Genomic DNA, 17,740 nt, shown 5'->3' on the forward strand with positions numbered 1-17,740 from the left:
GAAGTTTGAACTTACAAAGCAAACATACAGCATCATATAGGGGTTGCAAACATCAACCCTCCACCAATACCTTGCATTGTAATGAAACATTTATTACAAATTTTGGAAGAATATTGTCAAAATCTTACTACTAACCATAGTCCTTACCTTACATTTGGTGTGTTTTAACCCCAATCCACCCTATTAATATTTTTAAAATATATTTTTTATGACAGAAGTTGTAACCTTATAAAACCATGCACATGTGCAGAATTCCCAAACAACACCCCTCCATCAACACACCACACTGTGGTGGAACATTTGCTACAGATAAGATAATATCATCTGATTGTTACCATGTCCATACTGTACTTGGCTCACATTTTTCATATTGCCTCATTATCAGCACAGTACATCTTTTGAATAGATGCAAGAATATTATATTATTACTACTAACCACAGTCCATAGGTCACACCAACTGTATTTTTCCCATGCTTCTCCATGTTCCCAGCACCCTGCAGTAGTGATGAACATTTGCTCTAACTCACAAAGGACACTCTTGCATCTGTACCATCAACTACCATTCTCATCCACCTCTTGGTTTACTGTGCTATTCAGTTCCTAGATTATTCTCTAGCATTCTGTCAACTGGCATTTACATATCTAGACTACCATTTTCAGTCACATTCCCATTTATAAACTAGCTCTTACTATGTGTTACCATCCATTCTATATATTTCCACACTTTAACAGTAAAGCTAATTAAAACTTCTACATACATTAAACATCAGTAGTCAATCTCAGTCCACCTCTTATCTCCTTTAAGAATCCACCACCTACCACCAGGTCTTGAAGATATTTTCCTACAATTTCTTCTAGAAGTTTTATGGTTCTTGCTTTTATTTTTAGATTTTTTATCCATTTTGAGTTGATTTTTGGATAAGGTGTGAGATAGGGGTCCTCTTTCCTTCTTTCAGCTATGGATATCCAATTCTTTCAGCACCATTGTTGAATGGACCATCCTGCCAGAGCTGTGTGGGTTTGACAGGCGAGTCAAAAATCACTTAATCATACACGTGAGGGTCTGTTTCTGAACCATCGGTTTGGTTCCATTGGTCTATGTGTCTGCCTTTAGGCCAGTACCATGCTGTTTTTACCCCTATAGCTAGGTAATATGATTAAAGTCTGGAGATGAGGATTCGCTTTTCCTTTTTAGATGTTTCTGGCTATTCAGGACCCCTTACCCTTCCAAATAAATTTCATGATCGTTTTTCAATTTTTTTTTAAACACTGGTGGAATTTTTATTGGGACTGCATTGACTCTGCATATCAATTTGAGTAGATTTGATATCTCAATGATATTTAGTCTTCTAATCAATGAGCATGGAATGTTCTTCCAGGTATTCAGGCTTTTTATGATTTCTTTTAACACTGAGTTGCAGTTTTCTGAATACAGGTGCTTTATATCATTGGTTAAGTTTACTCCTCTTTGAGTTTTATCTGTTGTATTTTATTTTCACCACTCTTTTGACACTCTTACTTACTTTTATTGATATAATCTTCATTTCTAGACTCTCTTCCAGGCCTTTCTCGTCTGTCTTTCTTTTCAGGCTCTAGCACACCCTTTAGTGTTTCCTGAAAATCTGGTCTCTTGCTTAGAAATTCTCTATTTCTGTTTATCTGTGAAAATTCTCTTCTCGCCCTCAGACAGTTTTGCTGGATATAAGATTCTTGGCTGGAAGTTTTTCTCTTGTAATATCTTAAACATATCAGACCATTGTCTTCTCGCCTCCATGGTTTCTGGTGAGAAATAGGCACTTAAATCTTATTGGATATCCCTTATATGTTATACACTGCTTTTCTCTTGCTGCTTTCAGAATTCTCTTTGTCTTTGGCATTTGACATTCTGATGAGTATGTGTCTTGGAGTTGGTCTATTCAGATGTTTCCGGATGGGAGTACGTTGTGCTTCTTGGGCATGGATACCTATGTCTTTCAATAGGGTTGGGAAATTTTCTGCCATTATTTCTTCAAATATTCTTTCTGCCCCTTTTCCCTTCTCTTCTCCTTCTGGGACACCCATGACTTATATGTTTGCAAGCCTTTTGCTGTCATTTAGTTTCCTGAGACCTTGTTCAATTTTTTCCATTCTTTTCTTCATCTGTTCCTTTGTATCTTCACTTTCAGAAGCCATGTCTTCAAGCTCACCAATCCTTTCTTCTGCCTCCTCAAATCTGCTATTATATGATTCCAATGTTTTTAAAAATTTCATTGCTTGCACCTTTCATTCCCATAAGATTTGCTATTTTTCTATGTATGCTTTCAAATTCTTCTTTGTGCTCATCCAATGTCTTCTTAATATCCTTAATCTCTTTAGCCATCTCATTGAATTTATTAAGAAGATTTGTTTGAACATCTATGATTAGTTGTCTCAACTCCTTTATGTCATCTGGAGGCTTATCTTGTTCCTTTAACTGGGCCATAGCTTCCTGTTTCTTGGTGTGAGCTGTAATTTTTTGTTGGTGTTTTGTCATCGGGCTTAGTAGAGTATTTATTCTGGGTGCAGTTTTTTTCTTTCATTTAGGACTCCCTTGCTGGCTGCACAGTAGGAGCCAAGCATGTAGTTGGTGCTGTAAGCTGTGGAAGCTCAATCAGCCCTTATTGTGCCAGGGACCAATAAAACTCTTCCACTTTCTCCTTTGCCAGGGGTAGGGACAGAGTCACAGCTGTGTGGAATAATCCAAGTTGTCCAGAGACACTGATGAAGCTTCACACCCCTTTTTCACCTGCTGGGGCAGGGATAGAGCTGCAGGTTTGGGCAGCAATCTATGCAGTGCGGGTCCAAGATGACCACAGTTGCTCCAGTAGACTTTCGATTTTCAGTCTGTCCCAGCCAAATTTACCTGCAGTTACCTGGATAGGCTGGTGCAGGGCTTGCCAGCCTCTTCCCTGCCAGAGGTGGGGCTGAAGTCTAGGGTAGGGTTGCCGGCCAATCTCGGTGAAAGAAACTAGTTCCTACCGTAACTGTGATTTTCAGTCCTGGCTTCCCCTCAGGCTGGAGGCGGAGTCAAAATGGCGGCCACTCCACTGGCCTTTTTCCAACTTGGGCTGATTCACACTGTTCCCAGGGTTATATCTTAGCCAGCCGAACCTACCAATCAGCAATTGAAATTGGCAGCCAACTGTCTCCTTCTCCCATTTTTGGGAATGGAGCTTCCAATTCCAGCCTCAGAATAGCTCCTGGGGCGGCTTGTGCCACCAGAGTAGGATAATCACTGTCCTCTGCGGCTTGGCCAGTAAGTTCCTGGAGAGGCTGGTGTGGGTCCCTACAGCTTCCTCCCTGCTGGAGGTGGCACTGGGGCCTAGGCTAGAGCTGCAATCTGATTTGGATGGAAAGAAGCTAGTTCCCAGCACTGGAATTCTCAGTCCATCCACTTCCCCTCATGCCAGGCATGGAGTTAAGATGGCAGCTCCCAGCCTCTTTCTGACTTGGACAGGATTAAACTTTAGCTGTTCTCAGGATTATACTTTAGCCCGCTGAATTTACTCATCAGTTGCTGAAATTGGTGCCCAATTGTCTCTTCCTTCATTTTTGGGAAATGGAGATTTCAATTCCAGTCACGGAACAGCTCCTGAGGCAGCTTGTGCCTCCAGTGGAGGATGGGCACCAGGGCATGGAGCACTCTACTTAAGAGTCTTCTCTGCAGACGGGCAGTCTCCTCCTTCCATTCCTTCAAGGATGTTGCAGGATGCCCTTCTGGCCTCCTGGAGCCCCCAAACTGGTGCTTCAGCTAGCTCCAGAAAGCTCTGGTGTTTACTAACTGCCCTGTAGCAGGAGCTGACTCTAGGAGCTCCTTACTCTGCCACCATCTTGCTGGTTCTCCAATCGCTAAGATTTTATCAAGTCGCCTTTTATACTATACCACCCAAACAAAAAAATTCCATTAAATACTGTGCTCAGTTAGTCCAACCATAACTGCCATGTAACTTTTTTCCTCTTTTTTAAAAATTGTGGTAACATAATGTATAACCAAATTTGTCATTTTAACCATTTTAACTGTATAATTCAGTGCCATTAGTTATTTTTGCAATGCTCTGGTATCATCACCATCTATTATTAAAACTATTTTTTTTACATTTTAATATATATTTTCATTAGAGAAGTTGTGAGCTTAGAAAACAATCATGTATAATGTGCAGAATTCCCATACAACACTCCTCTATCAACACCTTACATTGTTGTTTTTGAACATTTGTTAAAGATTGTGAAAGATTATGACCGCCAACTATGGTCCACAGCATATATTTGGTATATTTTTTTATACTCTCCTATTATTCACCATGTATTAACACTATACATTTGTTAGAGTTCATGAGAGAATATGATCATATTTCTACTGTTAACCATAATCCACCTTCCACTTCATAGTTCACTGCTATACAGTCCCATGCCTTCTACAGTCTATGCAAAGTGTATACTAAGTGGCACTCACTTTCATCACAGTGTTGTGCAGTCATTGCCTCAGTAAATTTTTGAATGTTTGCCTCAGTCCAAAAGAAAAAATCTCATACCCCTCTATTATTGATCCTTAGCATTGATATAGTACCTTCTTTGACACTGATGCAAAAATATTACAATATTGCCATTAACTACAGTCCATGTATCACTATATTCTTACCACCTTATAATAGTATCCTCATTTATAGATGAATATTCTTGTATTTGTGCTATTAACCACAATCCTCATCCACCTTCGGGTTTACTATGTTATTTAATCCCTCGATTATTCTCTAGCTTTCTTTCCATTTAAATATTTATCCCTAGACTACCCCTTTCAGCTACAATCCCATTTATGAACCAGCTGTGTTAGTTATACTCACTATAATGTGCTACTCTATCCATTTCTACATTTTTATAGTCAAGCTAATTAAAAATTTTACACACGTTAAACATCAGTACCCCTTCTCAGCCCTCATCCTATCTCTTATAAACCTATACTTTAGGTTTAACTTTCATATTTAGGTCATATTAGTGAGACCATACAGTATTTGTCCTTTTGTGCCTGGCTTATTTCACTCTGCATAATGTCCACAGGTTTCATCCATATCATCATATGTGTCACAATTTCATTTCTATTTACAGAAGCATAGTATTCCATTGTATGTATACACCACAATTCGTTTATCCATTCATCGGTTGATGGACAATTGGGTTGTTCCATTTTTTGGCAATTATGAATAATGCCACTATGAACACTGCTGTGCAAGTGTCTGTTTGCATCACTGTTTTCACTTCTTCTGGATATAGTCCTAGTAGAGAGATCACCAGACCATACAGCAGTTCTGTATTTAGTTTTTTGAGGAACTGCCAAACTCTCTTCCACAGAGGCTTCCATCATTTTACATTCCCATTAACAGAGAAGGAATGTTCCTATTTCTCCACATCCTCTCCACCACTTTTTTTAAAAAATAATGGCCATTCTATGAGGTGTGAGATGACATCTGACTAGTTTTGACTTGCATTTCCCTAAAAGCTAGTGATATTGAACCTTTTTTATGTGCTTTTTCACCATTTGTACTTCCTCCTCGGTGAAATGTCTATTTAAGTCTTTGTCCATTTTAAAAATTGGATTGCTTGCTCTGTTGTTAAGTTGTATATCAAACCCTTATCAGATATGTGGTTAGCCAAATATTTTCTCCCATTGAGTGGGCTGCCTTTTCACCTTCTTGACAAAATTCTTTGAATCACAAGTGTTTTAAGTTTGAGGAGTTCCCATTTACCAATTTTTTTCTTTTGTTGCTTATGTTTTCAGTGCAAGGTTTAAGAAATCACTACTAACCACTAGGTCTTGAAGATAGTTCCTTACATTTTCTTCCAGAAGTTTTATGTTCTAGCTTTTATACTTAGGTCTTGGATCCATTTTGAGTTAATTTTTGTATAAGGTATGAGATAGGGGTCCTCTTTCTTTCTTTTGTATATGGATATCCAGTTCTCCCAACACCATTTGTTGAATAGGTTGTTCTAGCCCAGCTGGGTGTGCTTGACAGCCTTGTCAAAAATCACTTTACCATAGACATTAAGGTCTGTTTCTGAGTCATCAATTTGGTTCCATTGTGTATATGTCTAGATATTCCATTTTTATATGTCTCTCTTTATGCCAGTGCCATGCTGTTTTTACCAATGTAGCTAGGTAATATGATTTAAAACCTAGAAGAGTCCTCTAATTTCGTTCTTCCTTTTTAAGATGTTTCTGGCTATTCGGGACCTCTTACCCTTCCAAATAAATTTGATAATTGTGTTTTCCATTTTTTAAAAAAAGGCTGTTGAAATTTTTACTGGGATTCCATTGAATCTGTATACCAATTTGAGTAGAACTGACATCTTAACCATATTTAGTCTTCCATTTATTTAGGTCTTCTCTGATTTCTTTTAGCAATGCATTGCAGTTTTCTGAATACAAGTGCTTTATGTTCTTTGTTAAGTTTATTTCTAAATGTTTTATTCTTTCAGTTGCTATTGTAAATAGATTTTTTCCCTGACTTCCTCCTCAGATTGCTCATTACTACTGTATAGAAACACTAGTAATTTTTGAATATTAATCTTGTAACATGTCACTCTGCTGAACTCATTTATTAGCTCTAGTAGTTCTGTTATATATTTTTTGGAACTTTCTAGATATAGGATCATATCATATGAGAATAGTGAAAGTTTTACTTTTTACTTTCCAATTTGGATGCCTTTTATTTCTTTTTCTTGCCTGACTGCTCTAGCTAGAGCTTCTAGCACTATACTGAACAAAAGTGATGACAGTGGACATCATTGTCTAATCCCTGCTTTCAACAGGAAAGCTTTTAGTCTTTCACCATTGAGTACCTTGTTAGCTGTGGGTTTTTCTTATATGCCCTTTATCATGTTGAGGAAGTTTCCTTTAATTCCTATCTTTTGGGGCATTTTTATCAAGAATGTGGTCTATTATGCTGACTGATTTTCTTGTGCTGAACTACCCTTTCAGGCCTGGAATAAAACCCACTTGATCATGAGAAATAATTCTTTTAATGCGTTGTTGGACTTGATAAGCAATTATTTTGTTGAGGCTTTTTGCATCTGCACTCATCTGGGAAATGGAAATGTAATTTCCTTTTTTTGTAATCTTTATGTGGCATTGGTTTCAGGTGATACTGGCTTCCTAGAATGAGTATGGTAGCGTTCCTTTCTCTTCAACTTTTTAGAAGATTGGTATTAAATCTTCTGTAAATGCTTAGTAGAATTAACCTGTGTGCCACCTGGTCCTGGGCCTTTCATTTTGGGGAGTTGTTTGGTGACTGTTTGAATCTGTTTACTTGTAACTGGTTAGCTGAGGTCTTCTATTTCTTGTAGGGTATTGTAGGTTGTTTGTATGTTCCTAGGAATATTTACATTTCATCTACATTGTCTGGTTTGTTGGTGTACAGTTGTTCATAGTATCTCTTTTATTTCTGTGAGATCAGTAGTAATGTCCCTGTTTTCTGATTTTATTTATGTCATTTTAGCTAAGGGTTTGTCAACTTTGTTAATCTCAAAGAACCATCTTTTGGTTTTGTTAATTCTGTTTTTTTTGTTCTCAATTACACTTATATTTGTTCTAATCTTTGCTATTTCATTTGTTCTGCTTGCTTTGGGAAGAATTTGATCTTTTTCTAGTTCTTTCAGTTGTGTAGTTTGTCAGCCAAAGGGGTGCTGATGCAAAGTACCAGAGATCTGTTGGCTTTTATAAAAGGCATTTATTTGGGGTAAAAAACAAGGCCAAGAGAGTCCAAATCAAGGTTACTTTTCTTACCAAAATCTGTTGCCACATGCTGATGCAAGATGGCAGGTGATGTCTGCAAGGGTTCAGCCTTCCTCTTTCCTCTTAAGGCTCCAGGGTCCCAGCTTCTTCTGGTTTGAGCTGTAGGCTGGCATGGGGCTCGTCTTTCTTCCTCTGGGGCCTGTTTATTTCTGGGCTCAGCTGCTCTGGTCTCTTCACAAGGTCAGCTTTAAACTATCAGGCTAATGGCTCATCTCTCTTCCTGGCGCCTCTGCCATGTCTATGGAGTTCTTCCTCTGTATGTCTACGTATCTGAGTGCCCGTATATACATAACCCACAAAGGAGGCAGGGACACAAACTGAGTCACCCTAATGATGTGGTTGAATCAAAGCCCTGATCTTAACATAATTTAATCAAAGGCGTCTCAGCTGAATCTAATACAATGAAAGAGTATCACGCCCAGAGAAAAAGACCAGTTTACAAACATAAATATCTTTTTTGGAATCTGGGACTTCACACATGGGAAGCAGGCACTGAACCACTGAGCTACATCCACTTCTCTTTTTTTTAAAGGGATGGGGAGTCAGGAAGCTTTACTTCAGTGAATTTGGCAAGCAGAGCCTGCTTTATTTATTTATTTTTAAAAGACAAACTCATTCCTTTTTTATTATTTTTATCCCCATCCGACCCCAAGATGGCTCCCTCATCTGTCTACTCATTGTCTGCTTGTCTTCTTTAGGAGGCACCAGGAACTAAACCTGGGACCTCCCATGTGAGAGACAAGTGTTCAACCACTTGCACCACTTCTGCTCCCTGCTGATTGCGGTGATTGCAGTGGTTGTGGTGGTTGTGGTGTCTGCTGGTTGTGGCATCAGCTGGTAGTTGTGTCTCCTCATTGTGGTATCTGCTGGTTGCAGTGTCTGCTCATTTGCTTTAGGAGACACCTGGAACTGAACCTGGGATCTCCCGTGTGGGAGGCAGGTGCCCAACTGCTTGAGTCACATCTGCTCCCCTCTATTCTTTTTTAATGTAAGCATTGACGGCTATACATTTCCTTCCCAACACTGCCTTCATGGCGTACCATAGGTTTTGATATGTTGTATTCTCATTTTCATTCATCTTGAGATATTTATTGATTTATTTTACAATTTCTTCTTTGAGACACTGATTATGTAAGAGTATGTTGTTTAATCTCAATATATTTGTGGATTTTCCATTTTTCTGCCTGTTTTTGATTTTCAGCTTTTTTCCATTATGATCAGAGAAAGAGTTTTGTATAATTTCAGTCTTTTAAAATTTATTGAGATCTACTTTGTGACCCAATATATGGTGTATCCTGGAGAAAGAGATATAACACTTCAGAAGAATTAATATCCTGCTGTTTTGGGGTGCAATGTTCTGTATATGTCTATTAAGTTTAATTTATTTATCACACTATTCAAGATCTCTGTTTTTTTATTGACATTCAGTCTGTATCTTTTGATTGGGGAGTTTAATCCATAACATTCAATGTCATTACTTTAAAGGCAGTTCTTACTTCACCCATTTTGAGCTTTGGGTTTTATATTTCATATCTTCTTCTCACCATTTTTTTAAACTTTTAGTTACTTTTACTGATATAAGCTTTTATTTTTTTCTAAACCAATTTTCTTGATCCTTATTAATAAAGCATACAATTCCTTCAAAGTGTACAATCAATGGTATTTGGTATAATCATGGTTGTGCATTCATCGCTTCAATCAGTATTACAGCATTTCCATTGTTTCAATAATAATAATAGTAATAATATAATAAACAAAAACCAGACAAACAAACAATAAAATTTTTCACCTCTCTATCTCTCTATGCTTCCCCTGCTGTACATAGCTGCTATTTCTGGCTATTCATGAACAATTATTTATTAAGCATTTTACTGAGATATATTCACATACCATATGATCTATCCAAAGTGTATAAACAATGGCTTTTAGTATAATCACGATGTTGTGCATTCATCACCACAAAAAATTTTAGGACAATTTCATTACTCCAAAAAGAAAAACTCCATACCCCTTAGCAATCCTTCCCCAGTCCTACATAACCACTAATCTAATTTCATCTTCATAAATTGGTTTATACTTACATTTTATATAAATGGAATCATACAATATATAGTACTTTGTGTCTGGTTTCTTTCACTTAGCCTAATGCTTTTTTTTTGTCTGATATTATCATGTAATATTAACGCACATTTATTCAGCTTCAAAGAAAAACCTCCTTATATATGCAATTTTATCTGTATTCATATTTTATATGTGGTTTTACTATACTATATAGTTATATGTTACATTTTTTAGCTTTCCTTTAATAATATATATGATCTTAGGTTCTCTTTTCAAACCACTTTCATAGCATAATAGTACTGCCAGTTACAAACCTTATGTTGGACTTTCACCTTTTCTATTCATTTCCAAAGATTAACACATATCCTTTTGACCAATTCTCCACAAGTTAATCCTCAGTTTTCCATTCTCATACCTCATTCTATTTTCTAGTGACCCATATTCCAGCTGTTAACTCCATGTGATTACACAATACATTTAGTTCACGTAGCACAATCATATAGTATGTCCTTTTGTGTCTGGCTTGCTTCATTCAACATAATGGCTTCCAGGTTCATCCATGTTGTCATACGCTTTACGACTTCATTTCTTCTTACAGCTGCATAATATTCCATCATGTGAATACACCACAGTTTGCTTATCCATTCATCAGATGATGGATACCTGGGTTGTTTCCAACTTTTGGCAATCATGAATAACGCTGCTATGAATACTGGTGTGCAGATGTCTGTTTGTGTCATTGCTCTCAATTCTTCTGGATATATACCCATTAGTCGTATTGCTGGGTAGTGTGGCAAACTATATTCAACTTCTTTAGGAACTGCCAAAACAGTCCTTTATAGTGGATGTACCATTCTATACTCCCACCAACAGTGAATAAGTGTTCCTATCTCTCCACATCCTCTCCAACACTTGTAGTTCTGTCTTTTTAATAGTCGCCATTCTGATAGTTGTGAAATGATATCTCATTGTAGTTGATTTGCACTTCTCTAATCACAAGAGATGCTGAACATTTTTTCATGTTTGGTTTTTTTTTTTGCCATTTATTTCTTCTTTGGACAAATGTTTAAGTCTTTTGTCCATTTTTAAATTGGGTCATTTGTCTTTTTATTGTTGAGTTGCAGCATCTCTTTATATATCAGGAATATTAAACCTTTATCAGATATGATTCCCAAATAATTTCTCCCATTGAGCCAGCTGTCTTTTCACCATTTTGACAAAGTCCCATGAGGTGCAAAAGTGTTTTTGAGGAGGTCCCACCTATCTATTTTTAATTTTGTTGCCTGTGCTCTAGTTGTAAGACCCAAGAAACCACTACCTACCACAAGGTCTTTAAAATGTTTCCCTACATTTTCTTCTAGTAGTTTTATGGTCCTGGCTTTTACATTTAGGTCTAATCCATTTTGAGTTGATTCTTGTATAGAGAGTGAGATAGGCGTCCTTCTTTAGTTCTTTTGGTTATGGATATTTAGTTCTCCCAACACCATTTGTTGAAGAGACTGTTTTGTCCTGTTAACAGGGTTTTGGTAGGTTTGTCAAAAGCCATTTGGTTGTAGAGGTGAGGGTTTATTTCTGGACTCTCAGTTCTATTCCACTGATCGATGTGTCTATCTTTATGCCAATACCATGCTGTTTTGAACACTGTAGCTTTGTAATATGTTTCAAGGTCAGGTAGTGAAATTCCTCCCATATTACTCTTCTTTTTTAGAATGCTTTTGGCTATTTGGGTGCACTTTCCTTTCAAAATGAATTTGGTAATTGTCTGTTCTATTTCTGTAAAGTAGGTTGTTGAAATTTTGATTGGTATTGCACTAACTCTATAAATCAGTTTGGGTAGGACTGACATCTTCACAATATTTAGTCTTCCAATCCATGAACACAGAAAGTCTTTTCATTTGCTTAGGTTTTCATTATTCCTTTTAGCATTGTTTTGCAGTTTTCTGTATATAGGTCCATACTTCTTGGTTAAACTGATTCCTAGGTATTTGAGCAAAGGTGTTGAAAACCTTCATTTTAGAGCAGGCTTTGCCAGTGGAAAAAACCTGTTCTGAAGGCCAGATATTACATGTGCTTTGAAATAGTTATCATCCTAATATCATGGAAAAACTTTCAAGTTTAAATTAGTTCTATTCATGTTGTTCACTATTCATTTGTTCCTTCTCTACAAAACTTATTTCTGGATTTTTGTATAAGATAATGATAGAAAATAAAATTGGTTTCTCTCCTAGCTTCCTCAATTTCTAGCTAGTTAACCTTGAAGAAGTTACTTAATTTCTCAGGATTGTTTCCTCCTCTAAGAAATGGGGAAAATGTCAACAATTATTAAAGACAAAACATTTAAAGTGCTTACTACTCTGCCCGGCACATATTAGGCACTCAACAAATGTGATTGTTTACCTTAAAGCAGAGATATGAGGTTCTCTTCTCTTTTTCAAATCATCAGACTTGGTCATGAAAAAAGAAAAAAAGAGTTTCTTCATATATTAGACATACAAAATGAAATAGTTTAGTGGTACTCTGGCAAAACAGTATTGTGGTTAAGTCTGAACTCTGAAGCCAAACTGCCTACGTTTGAACCATGGTCCCTAAACTTGGCAGCTACTTAGGCAATTTACTTAGCTTCTTTGTGTCCCATTCATTCAACAAATAGTTATTACAGTGGAGCTTATATTCTTGTTAAGGGAGATAAACAATAAACATAAAAAGTAGATTTTTAATATAAAAAAGTGAAAAGTACATAGTTTAAAAAAAACCCAGCAGGGTAATAAGTACTGGGAGTGTTTACATTGGGGGGGGTGGAATGCTATTTTAAATAGGATGATCAGGGTAGATTTCACTGAGGTGAGGCAAAGATTTGAAGATTAGAAAGTGTGGTAAGGGAATATCGGCAAAGCAGATTCGAGGCCCTGAGCATTAAGCATGCCTGCCCTATACAAGAAAGCAAGAAGACTATGGGGCTAGAGCAGGGACAGTGAGGTGCAGAGTATTAGGAAATGAGGCCAAAGAGGTAATGGGGACCTTAAAGCTATTCTAAGTACTTTGGCTTTTACTCAAAGAAACGGGGAGCCATTGGAGTTTCTAAGCAGAGTAAAACAATCCATTTACATTTTATTGAGATAAAAGTCATATATAACAAAATCCACCATTTTAACCATTTTAAAGTATACAATTCAGTGGTTTATAGTACATTCATAATGTTATGCAACCATTACCACTACCTAATTTCAGAACATTTTCATTATTCCCCCTCAAACCCTATATCTATTAAGTGGTCACTCCCCAATACCCCCAAACTCTAGGTAACCACTAATCTACTTTCTATTGCTATAGATTTGCCTATTCTACATGTTTCATATAAATGGAATCACATGATTTGTGGCCTTTTTAAAAATTAATTTTTTTTGGAGGTTTTGGGGATTGAATCCCAGACTTTGTATATGTGAAGCCAGTGCTCAACCACTGAGCTATACTTGCTCCCCTGATTTGTGGCCTTTTGTGTCTTGCTTCTTTCACTTAGCATAATATTTTCAAGGTTTATTGGTTTAGCAGCAGGCATCAATACTTCATTCCTTTTGATGGCTCAATAATATTCCATTGTATGGATAAACCATATTGTTTATCCATTTAGTCAAGTGAAGGTTATTTGGGCTGTATCCACTTTTTGGCTATTATGAATAATGCTGCTCTGAACATTCGTGTCCAAATTATTGTGTGAACATGTTTTCAGTTCTCTTAGTCCCATTTCCATTTAAAAAGAACACTATGTATTCACTGCTGTGTTTCTGCAGATGGGCAAGGGTAGAAGCAGGGAGACTGGTTAATATACTAGTAGAATAATCCTGATAAGGGACAAAGGTAGCTTGGACCAGATTTTGGCTTGGCAGTGGAAGTGATAAAAAGTGGGGTTTTCTGGATATAACTTGAAGGTAGAGCCAACAGAATTTCTTGATAGATTTGGATAGGAGGTGTGAGAAAGGAATCAAGGATGACCTCAATGATTTTTGCCCGAGCAACTGTAAAGATTAGTGGCTATTAACTGAGATAGTGAAAACAGCAGGTAGAGCAGACTAGGTAGGACAGATCAGGAGTTAAGGTTTGGACTTAAGTGTGAGATATTCATTAGACATTTTAAGATGAGAGGCAAAGCCAGGAGACTCCACAGGAATCTGTGTACACAGGAATGTGGCCCAAGGACTAAGTTCTATAGTACGCCATAATTAAGGAGACAAGTATGAGAGGAACATCTAGCAAAGGAAACTGTGAAGGAATGGGAGAAGGCAAACCAAGCATAGTATCCTGGAAAAAAAAAGTGTGTTCAGCAGATAGAAGTGATAAAGTGGGTCAAATGCTGCTGATGACAAGTACAGGTTGAGTGAAGTGGTAGAGGTGAAAGCCTGATTAAAGTAGGCATAACTGAGTATGAGAGGCGATAGTACAGACAACTCTTACAAGGACTTCTACTGTCAAGGAGAGTAAAAGAATTTAGGGCGGTAGCTGAAGAGGAAAGTTAGGGCAAAAGCTTTTTTTCCCCTTGAAATGAGAAGAATAGCTCTTTTTTTGTATGTTAAAATGAATGATCCGGAAGAGAAGGAAAAACAGATATAGTTTTCTCATCTGTAAAACAGGGGTACTAATGTAACTCATTCATTGGATTATTATGAGGATGAGATAAATTAATAAATATAAAGCACTTAGCATGGCACTTAATAATACTTGCTTTAAAAAATACAGAATTTTGGGCAACTCCTAATGACAAACTCAGTGAGGGGGCTGGAAGATGTCACCAATTATCAAATCAAGTCAAAACTGAAGTAAAGAAAAAGGGATTCAAGTAAGATTTGAAGGCACTGAAAACAGGTTTTATGTTTACTGTCTCAGGATGAACAAGTCCAGTCCAAAAGCAAGCATGGTAAAATTTATTCACAGCAGAGTAGTTTTACCATGCACCATGTGGATCCAAAGTAATGGTATTTCCCCTCCCCACTTTAATATCAGCCAGGGCACTTTTTATTATTTTGTCTCTCATTGACTTCACATTTAGAAGTATTTTCATCTACCAATTTGCATTAAGTAAAAAACCACTTTGATTTCTCAATTTTAGTAATCAGAAATGCATACATCCCTGAATCAACAAGGGGCTCAGTGTTATTAAAGTTGATATCATTACAAAGGCAAACAATGGTGGTTTTAAATTACCCTGTGCAAACTTACTATGGGAAAACACATACTTTTCATTAAATTTTCTGACTTATATGAGTCACATCATTCATGTATTTAACCTGGCTAGTCCAATCATATATGTACGGCCTAAAGATAGAGATTAGGAAAGGGGGACATACCAGCTGACCAGACAATCATTTCTAGTGTGAAAGTAATAAAAGCAAGAAATATTGTTATTTACTGCCTTGTCCCAGATAAGGAGAAATCAAAGGGAAAATGCAAAGAGAAACAAAGTAATTCTTTTTTCACTTTTTGTGATTTTAAAGGTGATGTCCTAGAGGTTTTATAAAGGATTTTCAAGAGTGATATACCCTGTGTACTCAATGATATCCCTCTAAACTAGGAATCCAATGATCTATATTTCTATACCTAGAATGGACCCTGTTTTCTAAAAGTAGAAAAATCTGCCTTGATTTCTAGATAGTCTTTTCTGCTGAATTATATTGTTCACAATATAATTTTACTGAATTATATTGTCATATTGCAGAATCTATTATAATACAGAGCATACTGCAACTAGATCAAGCCACCTGAAAAATAGACAGGAATTCACATTTTTAAATGGTTATCTTTTAATGTACAATTCTCTTCATCATATCACTCCCCAAAATGTATTTAATGCCTTTGTTTATAATGTACTTACTTACTGGTTTAATGAATTTCTCGACTATTTCTGTAATAATCACCTCTTTTATTTTAGATTTTAAAGCCTACAGTATAGGAACTGTCAAACTGTGTACCATATCCAGTTAATACACAGTAAGCTTATGTTAAATGGAGGAATGCTTTTAACAATGATAATGGAGGGCGAGGACCCTCCAAGGCAAACCCAATCTAAGGTATGGAATGATTTGATAGATAAAGAATTTTTGAGGTGGAAGAGCTAATGTATTGGGCATAAATACCTGGTGGAACTTATATAAGTCATTATTCTTTTCATGGAAGTCCAAGTTCAAAAGTTCCTTCTGAAGCCCTTCCAAGAAGTCTTGGCTTTGGATAAAGTTTGGGATCACACAGTGGAGAAAGGGGCCCATGTCCATGACAATGGCTTCTGCTGGAAAAAAACATATCTATAGCTTTTTTTGCTTTTGTGTTTTTGCCCCCAGAAGCATGCAGAGAGAATACAAAAATGGACGTCACGACTTTTGGGGAACCTAATATCTAACGTCTAAGATTTGTGGGAAGAAACTATAAGCTATTCCCTTTCTTCTTTATCGAGTAAACACTACTTTTTAAAGATACTGGGCTTAATATATTAGTCCTTATGATGAACACGTGTAAAACTAAGGTTCCTCCTTTTTTTTTTTTTAATTCAACGATTATTTATTGAGTTTAATTGTATTTTAGATAAAATTCATAATTCATTTGCAAATTGAAAATGAGAGTTGCAATACTAGCTGGCAATTTCTCTTCAGCCTTTTATTTTTCTTCTTCCCCTTCATGGGTACAAGAAACTGAGAAGTCTCTGAGTGTACAGTGCTTGCATTTTAAACACTAAGGCATTAGTGTTTAAACCATTTCACAACTGAAACAAAAATCATGGCAGACCATAGAAGGGAAAACCTGATGCATTAAACAGAATTTTTACCCTATAACAACACTTGAACTGAGACCAGAATCGTTCAATGTAGGTTCCTTCCTTTGGTCAACACATTTATTCTCATAGATCATACAGTCGAACTATAAGCATGGAAAACGAGCAAGCTCAGGTCCGGCTATCGCACAGCTCAAACAAATGCCCTGGTTAGATTATCACGAGACTCCTGGGTTTACCTTGGAGGAAATCTCATATACGCCATTCAAAAACCTAACCAAAGGTTTACCTGGTCCTTACTCAGGAAAATATTTACTTGATGAATACATGCATTCATCAAATGATTAGCTCATTAATCCCATCCAACAGTTTTCCGATGGAAATACTATTAATTATTCCATTTTACATAAGGAACTGAAGTTTAAAAAGGTTAAATCAATTGTCCAATAACGCACCATCAGGGCAAAGGATTCTAGCGCAGTCATCTGTAATTCCATGTCAACTATGAACTTGTATGCCCTCTACTTCCCGAAACTTTGTCTACATTTCTCCCTTCTCCTATGAAGTTTCCAAATTCAAACAGAACTTTGGAATGAAAGGGAACAGCAGGCGAGTCGGAAGCGGCCAGTCACTCTTTCTCCAAAAGCCTCTGCCCTTGCGGCCCCGCTAGCCCCGGACTCGGCTCCAGTCCCAAGACTTTTTCAGCTGTCCCAGGCCCCTGTGTGGCGGCTCATCCCTCACAGCACCCGGTTACCGTGACAGAACGGCGCACTGCGGCTCCAGGCCTCAGCCACTTGCTTCTTCAAGGATTCCTCCCTGACAGCGTCCGAAAACTCCGCAATCACTTCCTTCTTTCCTTTCTTCCCCCCATGGCCAGAGCCGACCTCCGATGACCGTTTCCCATTCATCTCCTCATGGGGTACCGACGCCCTCCACACACAGCTAAAGGTTCTTCCCCACGAAGACTACACTTCCCAGGATGCCCTCTTACCCGAATTTCCGGGCGCCATCCAATGGGAAATATGGGAGAAGGAGGAGGTGGAACCCATACCTACCACACCAATGGGAACTCCAGATATTGCGGCCATCACTCCAGCGATTGGCCCAATAGCGCTTGGCC

General features: G+C 37.4%; 1 protein-coding gene across 6 annotated transcripts in view; it reads right to left on the bottom strand.

Moving 5' to 3' along the window:
* OGFOD1 (2-oxoglutarate and iron dependent oxygenase domain containing 1) overlaps nucleotides 1-17,608 on the bottom strand; it is a 31,556-nt gene extending 13,948 nt beyond the window's left edge. For 2 of the 6 annotated variants that reach the window (XR_011646292.1, XM_058279995.2), the window contains exons 1-3: nucleotides 17,375-17,608; nucleotides 15,992-16,140; nucleotides 12,264-12,310 (exon numbers count right to left, since the gene is read on the bottom strand). Coding sequence is in view for 4 of the 6 variants with exons in the window: in XM_058279995.2 (XP_058135978.1) it covers nucleotides 12,264-12,310; nucleotides 15,992-16,140; nucleotides 17,375-17,528 (350 nt within the window). In the remaining 2 variants the exon portion in view is untranslated. Of the gene's footprint in view, nucleotides 1-12,263; nucleotides 12,311-15,991; nucleotides 16,141-17,075 lie in introns of all 6 variants that reach the window. The other 4 variants (XR_011646293.1, XM_004456565.5, XM_004456564.4 and 1 more) reach the window with 3 other exon arrangements.
* Nucleotides 17,609-17,740: the final 132 nt, after the last annotated feature.

The sequence above is a fragment of the Dasypus novemcinctus genome, chromosome 18, assembly GCF_030445035.2.
Source record: "Dasypus novemcinctus isolate mDasNov1 chromosome 18, mDasNov1.1.hap2, whole genome shotgun sequence".
In the NCBI taxonomy this organism is placed as follows: Eukaryota; Metazoa; Chordata; class Mammalia; order Cingulata; family Dasypodidae; genus Dasypus; species Dasypus novemcinctus.